This window comes from Lactuca sativa, chromosome 1 (assembly GCF_002870075.4).
Source record: "Lactuca sativa cultivar Salinas chromosome 1, Lsat_Salinas_v11, whole genome shotgun sequence".
NCBI lineage: Eukaryota > Viridiplantae > Streptophyta > Magnoliopsida > Asterales > Asteraceae > Lactuca > Lactuca sativa.
In genome coordinates this window covers 172,768,775-172,778,095 of record NC_056623.2, presented here as the reverse complement: position 1 = coordinate 172,778,095, position 9,321 = coordinate 172,768,775, and the positions used below count along the sequence as shown (strand labels likewise).

Genomic DNA, 9,321 nt, shown 5'->3' with positions numbered 1-9,321 from the left:
TGAGGAGTTGGGTACTAGATTGCATTTTAGTACCGCATATCATCCCCAGATAGACGGTCAGAGTGAGCGGACGATTCAGACGCTTGAGGACATGCTTCGAGCATGTGTGTTGGATTTCGGGGGTAGCTGGGATGCATATTTACCTTTGGCAGAGTTTTCCTACAACAACAGCCATCATTCGAGCATTGGTATGCCGCCCTTTGAGCTGTTGTATGGTAGGAGGTGTCGGACCCCCATTTGTTGGGGAGAGGTTGGGCAGAGAGTGATGGGCAGTACAGAGATCGTGCTTCAAACGACAGAGCAGATTCAGCAGGTCAGACAGAGGTTATTGACCGCCCAGAGCCGACAGAAGAGTTATGCAGACAGACGCCGGTCCGAGCTTGAGTTTCAGGTCGGCGACTTCGTTCTCCTGAAGGTCTCTCCTTGGAAATGAGTGATTTGATTCAGGAAGAGGGGCAAGTTGGGGCCCCGGTATATTGGTCCATTTCGTGTGATTTCGAGAGTAGGCCGGGTAGCCTATCGGTTGGAGATGCCAGCAGAGTTGGGGCAGATCCACGACACTTTTCATGTGTCGCAATTGAGGAAGTGTTTAGCCGATGAGTCGGCAGTGGTTCCATTAGAGGATATTCAGGTGGATGCGAGCCTGAATTATGCTGAGAGACCAGCGCCCATCAGAGATCGGAAGATCACGGTTCTGAGGAACAAGGAGGTACCTCTGGTGTTGGTTCAGTGGCAACACCGGAAGGGATCGGAGATGACCTGGGAGCCGGAGTGCGAGATGCGGGAGCAACATCCGGAGCTATTTTTAGAGCGAGACTTCGAGGGCGAAGTCTAGTTCTAGTGGGGGAGAATTATAACAGCCCGGATTTCCAGGTATCTTTTTTTGTTTATGAATTTGGTGTTTTGAGAGGGGACTCGGCGAGTTGGAGCTCAGACTTGACGAGTAGGGTCGCGATTCTAGACGCGGGATTCGCCTGGACTCGGCGAGTCCAGGATATGGACTCGACGAGTCCGCGCTGTTTAATGAAACCCTAATTTCTCGGGTTTGGGACCTATTTAAAAGGCCTTATGGCCGTCATTTGTGCTCACCAGTCCCTTGAGTGAAACCCTAATCGAGTGTGAGCATTTGGAGCAAAGAAGGAGGCCATTATTGATCTTGGAAGTGTCATCTTGCAAGGGAAAAGGAGGATCAGCTAAGGGGAAAGCAAGAGGAGCCATTTCTGAGGGTTTGGAGTCCAGAGCTTTGTTATTAAGGTAATACCTTCGAGCTATCCTCTTCTTTGTTGATGTTTACATTGATTTAGGGTTTATTGAACCCTTTTGTGGCTAGATCTTGTGCTCCCTTGGTCCCTTAAGAGATCTAGACCATAGATCTGGACCCTTGGAGGTCCAGAGTGTCCCTTTGCCCAAGCTTTTTGGGAATCAATGGAGGTTTTGGATTGGAATCCTTATGCCTTAGGTCAAAATGCCACTTATGAGCCATGGGGTGTGTTATGGACACCAAGTTAGGGGCTTTACGTGATGAATCAGTCTAGGAAGGCCAGATTTATGAATTGTTGGAGCAGATCTGACCTTAGAAGCGAGTTTGAGTGATTGCATGGCATGGACTCGCCGAGTCCGATGGGCAGACTCGGCGAGTAGCTTGAAGATTTCCTTGAGTTCGCTCAGTGAGTGGTCCAGTCGAGTCATAGGTTGACTCAGTGAGTCAGGGTGAGTTAGAGAGGGTTGACAGGTGGACTGAGTCGAGCTGGGACTCGCCGAGTTGTTCTTGAGACTCGGCGAGTTGAGTCGGGGTGGCCCCGCGATTCTTCCAGGTGGAACACGTCGAGTTAGGGGGAGTACTCGACGTGTAGGAAGGGAATCCTAGAGAGTTGGTGAAAAAGTCTAGACTCGCCGAGTCGCCCTAGTGCACTCGCGGAGTCCGGTCAAAGTTGACTGTTGACCGTTGACCTAGAGTTGACTAGTGTTGACTTAAAAGGGTAGTCAACCTTAGTGGTAAAAGTGTTAATAAGAGATGTATGATGTTATAGGGAGATTGTAGCTCGGAGGATCGAGCACGAGTGATTTCGGGATTTTCTAGCTATCGATATTCACGAGGTGAGCCTTCTCACTATACTGTACCCGGAAGGGTTTGATTGTGTGACCGGAAGGTCGGATATGATATGAGACATATGTGTTATATGTGATAAGTTAATTGTTATATGTGCTATGTATGATATGCTTAATGTGGGCCGGAAGGCATTATGTTATGGGCCGGAAGGCGAATATGTTATGGACCGGAAGGCGTTGTAATGTGGACCGAAGGGATGGCGTGGGTAGGATCGGATGGTTTACCCAGCAGGGACGGAAGTCCCCTGAGACACATGGACCGGAAGGTCAGGGCCTGGAAAGGCATATGTGCGTAAGTTGTATTTTGGGGAACTCACTAAGCATTTATGCTTACAGTTGTTGTGTATGTGTTTCAGGTACTAGCGAGGACCGTGGGAAGGCGCCGGCGTGATCTGTACACACTGATAGATGATTTATGATCTTGGGATTCATATGATTTGTATTATGACATGATACATTGGATATTTATGCCTTGTTTTGGATGAAAATACATTTTTGGAAATGAAAATTTTGTTTAAAATTTTCTGTTGTTACAGGACTGCTCTCCTTGGGCCTACAATATCAACTGGACCGCTCTCCTAAGCCTACATCACGTGGTTGGACCACTCTCCTTGGGCCTACAATATCAATTGGACCGCACGTGTATCTTGGCCTACAACACAAAGTAGGACCACCTCAACCCAACCACAATATGGCGACATATGCAAACAAACAAACAACAACCAGAAATACAGGCATACTAATCTAACATATCATTATAATGAATCAACATCCTACAAATAAGGATATATATTTCAGTACAAAGTATAGTGAGAAAACTCACCTCATAGGCAAGCAGACAACAACACAACTCTCACAAAGAAAAGACGGGTGCTACAAGCCACATATACAACAATTAGAGGTATATCCTCAATATAACGTCTAAAAACCCTCAGGTTGACTAAAAGTCAACTTGGTTAAAAAGTTAACTGTCAACGATCAAAGTTAATAGTCAAAACCAACTCAGTCGGCCACCACGGCGTGAAACATGAAACCATAAAGGGACCTCAAGGATCCATAAATTCACCAACTTTATGGAATCCATCCACCCAAACCACTTTAAATAGGAAGAAAAGTTCATAAAATCTTAGATCTATAAGGATGTCACATAAAGGTAGAAACTTGAGGACTTACAAAAGTCTAAAATGTATGCAAGAATGAGATGAAGAGTTTTGGTTGTTGGATCTAAGCACCAAGGACACCTTCTTCTTCTTCAATACAACCAAAAACCACCACAAAGCTTCAAGAGGTCCACAACGGAGGCAAGGGTTGCTTTAGGTCGAAAGGGAGGTAATGGAGGGACTGACTTTAGTCTTGGATTCATCAAAAAAGGAATATCTAGAACTAGCTATCAGGGACTGATTTTGATGCCCATCAGAGACTAATTATCATTCAATAGAGACTGATTTTTCAGTCAATGATACTCGTTTTTTCTTATAGTGGCTTCCTTAAAGATGAAGCTAAGAAAAGAGAAAATACGATGCAATCTAAACAAGATTCAAGGGATGTTAGTGTTGAAAGGAAACTACACCCAAAACCCAAAATTGAAGACACTAAGCCTTAAACCTAAATAAAACTATTCGTCGAAAAAGGGTTCAAATGTGTATATATCTTATAGATATATTATAACGGTAAGTGATACTTGTCAACACATTACATGTTCTTTGGAATATGACATTTTTCTAGAAGGAAATTAATCATCGGAAATAAATTATTTATCTGACTGTCACATTGAGGACTCACAACACTAGTATATTTTTTTTAACTAAATAATATTTGTCCTAAATAATACTCGTATTTGTCATGTGCGTGTAAATGATATTACTCGATATATTGTGTGGATGAGGGTGTGTGCATGCATTCCACAGCATGTGCTTGCGAGTGTGAAATATCGTACCCAACCCAAACAAAGTAAAATATCTCAATTAAACCCAAACAAAGTAAAATATCTCAATTAAAATTACATTTATCTGAACATCTATATTTTTGGTCAAGTATTTAATATTTGCACTAATATTTTGTTTTGAATGCTTTTATATATGTTGGAATAGCTTTCCGCTTTCATGTAATTGGAACTTTTTTTTATGTACTATAGAATTCTGTTTGATCTAATTATATGAACATGAATATATAATAATTAAAAATCGATATCTCTATCGAAACATGGGTACAAATTTTAAGTATGAATAGGGCCCATTTCGTATCCGATGGCGATAGGGTGTAATCTTCTTTTGGGTACCAATCCGAAAGGCCATGTTATCAAAGACGACCTTCCATGTGACATTTAACCGCAAGAATCTACAAAATATAAAGTACTGATAATGTGCTCCATATCCACACTTTTCAGTTTTCACTACCGCACACGTGGTTCCCATTTTCTTTAATAGACAGTTGAACAGGTTTTCTTTTTTCTTCACAAACTCTTAATATGATATTATAAAAGATTTCTGTATGTTTATATAAAATATGAATTTGGTTTATTGAAGAAAATGTTATTAGTTTGTATTATGCACAGTTTTTATGATTAATATTTGGTTAATGGCCGAAATAAAATGTATTCCTTTTTTGGAACTTTCAAAAGATGGTTAATTGGTTATTCATTTTGAAAAAAAGATTTTATATATTTTTTGTTTTGCTTTACAAAAAAATTCTATGGCATTGTCCTCATTTATTTATTGTTCTCATTCATCTTGAAAAAAAAGATTTTATATGATTTTTCTTTTGCTTACGAAAAAAACTCTGACTTATAAATTTTTTTGTTTACTCACCCTTCACGGGTAGGGATGAGCATAGGCGGGTACCCGCCTCATTTGGCGAGAACCGGAACCGGAACCGGAACCGGCGGTTCCTAGAAAGTTAGAACCGGAACCGGAACCGCTCTAGGCAGTTCTTAAATGTTTGGAACCAGTCCCGGAACCGGCGGTGCCGGTTCCGGGAGCGGGTAACCCGGTTACATTAATTTTGTTAACTTTTGTCGATAAAACCGCAATTTAGTTCGATTCAAATCAAGTCAATTCGGACCAAAGACGGACAAAACCGGGCCAATATATATATTCTAAATTGGTCTAAGTAACACACACACACACACACACACACACACACACACACACACACACATATATATATATATATATATATATATATATATATATATATATATATATATATATATATATATTAACCGGTTCCGGCGGGTACCCAGCGGGTAGCGGTTCTGAAAAAACGAGAACCGGAACCGGAACCGCTTAAGGCAGTTCCATAACTTTAGGAACCGGAACCGGAACCGCCTAAGGCAGTTCCGGTTCCAAAACCGGCAGTTCCGAGGCGGTTCCGGTTCCAAAAACGGGTACCCGGTTTCGATGCTCATCCCTATTCACGGGTGTTGGGTGTGGCTAAATAGACACTTCATTGACATCTTTAATGAAAAGTCAACATATTATTAACTAGCGAAAATGATACAAAATGACAACCAATAACCCATAATTTGCTTTTTAGGTCATTAAACTTTTAGTTGTATCAAATTAGAAAACCAACTTTTTATTTTGGTTTAAACTACCATTGATTATGTTTTTTTATCGATTAACATGACAACAAACGTTGTTATTGCTCTTTCCACATCAAATTAATAGCCTATTATAATTATTTTTGTCAAACTATAACTTTAACTTTATAGTTTTTTACCTATTAAAAATGCAAGGTGACAAAACAATATGGCGTAGCTAATGGTTATCGATTGTTGTTTGAGAAAAATGATTACAATAGACTTTTAGTTAGATATGACAAGGGTAATGACGTCGTTTTCATTTGTATCAATAAAAAATCGTAATCACGAGTATTTTAAAACCAAAATAAAAAGTTGTTTTCTTTAGTGGGTACAATTAAAAGTTTAATGACCTAAAGAACAAGTTGTCTGTTATTGGTTGACATTTTAAAACATAATCTCTATTAACTATTTATAATTAATTTTTTTCGATATTTATACATTTGGTCGTTGATACATGTATTTATAAAAAAACATATGGATATAAAGATTGTGAAAACGTATTCACAAAAAACATTAATACATGTATTAAAAACATATGGATAGAAAGATCGTAAGTAAAAAAATATATTACTTTTAACAAGAGTAATCTAAACGAATTTTGTAGTCGACTAAAATACAAACACATTGATATAAAGATTGTTAAAATTAGAGATTGTATGAAAAACTTACGATCTTCAATACGCAAGACCTAAGTCAAACCACAAAACCTAAACAAGCAGGCAGTCGAGGCTGAGATGAACATAAGCATCAACAGCCCCAAATACTTCATTGATAATTGTCTCACATAAGATGTAAGAAAAACTAAAGAAATTAGTTAGAAGTACTAATGTATACAAAACTAAAAATAGCTTATTTTGCAAAAAATATATATTAAGGATTAAATGTGTAAAAAAATTAAAATAATATATACAAAATGAGAAATATTAACCAGTTATAAAGACGGAATTTATACACTTTAACAAGTTGAAAGATAAATATGAACGAAAAAAAATTTAATAATAAAATATGTACGAGTCAAAAAATATATTACTATTATTGAAGTCATTATGTGTAAAGATAATTAAATACTAACATAAAATTTTTATACAACCTTACAAAACCAAAAAACAATTTCTCAAATTACAAAATAAATGTTATTAAAGTAATTTTGAAGATGTATTTTACAAAATAAATTAGTTCAAATTTTGGGAGTGTAGATCAGGTCGGTCCAGCTAAGAATGGTGTTACCGGTCACGTGGTATTTCCACCCCACGACAATAATGACCAATCAACTGTCCCATAGTCCCTTAATCGTAATTTACCATAATTTCAAGGGCATATTTGTTCTGAACTTATATATAGCTCCTCCACACTCAAAAAAACAAATGCACCCTTCTTAAACTCACCCTAGTACTGGACTGCATTAAAGCATTGGGAGGTAAAACTAAAGAGAGAGGAAATGAAATTTACCGGTGTATATCTGGTGGTGGTATTATTAGTCGCCGTCTTTAGCTCCACCGTCGTCAACTCATGCCCGCCGTCGGACCGGGAAGCATTGTTGGCGTTCAAGTCCGCCTTGAATGAGCCTTATTTGGGCATCTTCAAGACCTGGACCGGCACAGACTGCTGCAGTAACTGGTATGGAATCAGCTGCGACCCGACTGACAGTCGGGTCAATGACGTTGTACTACGTGGCGAGTCGGAAGATAAGATTTTCGAGAAGGCCGGCCGGTCTGGGTACATGACCGGTTCACTCTCTCCTTCTCTATGTTCGCTGGACCGGCTTACAACGCTTGTTGTCGCCGACTGGAAGGGGATTTCTGGTGAGATACCGGCGTGTATAACTTCTCTCCCTCACCTCCGCATCCTAGACCTCATCGGGAACCAGCTCACCGGAAAACTCCCTGCCGACATCGGAAAGTTAGGGAAATTAACTGTTCTGAACGTCGCTGACAACAAAATCAGCGGTGAGATCCCATCGTCCATTGTGAACCTCGCGAGGCTAATGCACCTAGATCTGAGCAACAATCAGATCACCGGCGTACTCCCTGCGGATCTCGGAAAGCTATCGATGATGAGCAGAGCTCTTTTAAACCGTAACCAAATTTCAGGTAGCATTCCAAGCTCAATCGCCGGCATTTACCGTCTCGCAGATTTAGATCTGTCGATGAACAGGATCTCCGGTTCAATTCCTGCTCAACTCGGTTCAATGCCTGTCCTCTCGACACTCAATTTAGACAGCAACCAACTCACCGGACAAATTCCGGTAAGTCTACTAAGCAACACTGGTCTAAACATAGTGAATCTGAGCCGAAACTCTCTCGACGGCTACTTGCCAGACGTTTTCACTCCACGGACGTACTTCTCCGTGCTGGACTTGTCATTCAACAAATTGAAAGGCGCGATACCGAAATCTCTGTCGTCGGCAAAGTACATCGGACATTTGGACCTCAGCAACAACCATCTCTGTGGTTCGATTCCGATGGGATTCCCATTTGATCACCTTGAAGCGTCATCATTTACCAACAATGACTGCCTGTGTGGATCGCCGCTCATGCGTGTATGCTAGTACCACGACGTCGTATTGTGTTCCCGGTTCATTATTTACCGTTACTTGACGGTGCACTATGTGTGTGTTTTTTTTCTCTTTAAAAAAATAAAAATTATAAAATTTTAATCCAATGTCAGGATATGTTAATATTCGTCAGGATGCACGTGAAGATGTGCCACGTAAGATTGTGTATATCTAAGGACTGTTTTGGTAATTCGCCCTTGGTGGAATTGATCTACTTTAACTTTTATTTGTACGCATGTTGTGCATTTGGTTGTTTGTTGATAATGAGCATCTCATGATAGGGCCAAAAAGGAGGCATATCAATTCACTGTTTAACGAAAAAGGTAATCTTTAATAGATTAAAAAACTATATGAAACATAGATATAATTGTAGTTATATTTTTGGAAATATACAAAAAAGTGTTAAAAAAATTTCAGGTTTACTGGTTAAAAAGGATATTCTATTTATGATAACTAAATAATTAAGAACGATCAACTAGCAAAGAGCTAGAATGAACGAACAATTACAAGCAAATATTGAAAATTAGGTTTTTGCACAATGTCAAAATAATGCTAACTTTATTTTTCCTGTTGGAAAACCAATCAAAATAAGTAATCATTATGTTGTTAAAAATACTACTTTTTTATACTATGAGACCGGAAAGCCACAACACACTATTTATCTACCTCCAAAGCATCCACGATCAAAGAAATGACAATCGCATCTAAATCTAATATCTTCATTAGAGTCATTCTCACCGAATCCACCCGTAATATAAGCTCATACACATTAATGACATACAGAAAGAAGAGATCCAACCACTTCACAATCTTCAACCAAATCTAATCTGCCACCTCACAACCCAAGAACACATGTCCGATATCTTTCGAATACAGATCATACGAAGGAAAAGGACCCGTATGAACATCAACACCTCTGTGTACCAGATTCTCCCTAATAGGATGCCTATTCAACAAATTCCGCCAAAGTAAGACATTAGTCTTTATAAGGACTAAATTACACCATCTAGTACCACTAGCATCATCGATATAACTTCTAACACTCCTACCTGTGAACATCCCATCTTCATTTCAA

General features: G+C 39.4%; 1 protein-coding gene across 1 annotated transcript; it reads left to right on the top strand.

The window, feature by feature from the left end:
• The first annotated feature begins 7,048 nt into the window (after positions 1–7,048).
• On the top strand, positions 7,049–8,478 carry LOC111877394 (DNA damage-repair/toleration protein DRT100). The gene has a single exon (XM_023873925.3). The coding sequence runs from the start codon at positions 7,131–7,133 to the stop codon at positions 8,238–8,240; it is 1,110 nt and encodes a 369-aa protein (XP_023729693.1). The 5' UTR covers positions 7,049–7,130; the 3' UTR covers positions 8,241–8,478.
• Positions 8,479–9,321: the final 843 nt, after the last annotated feature.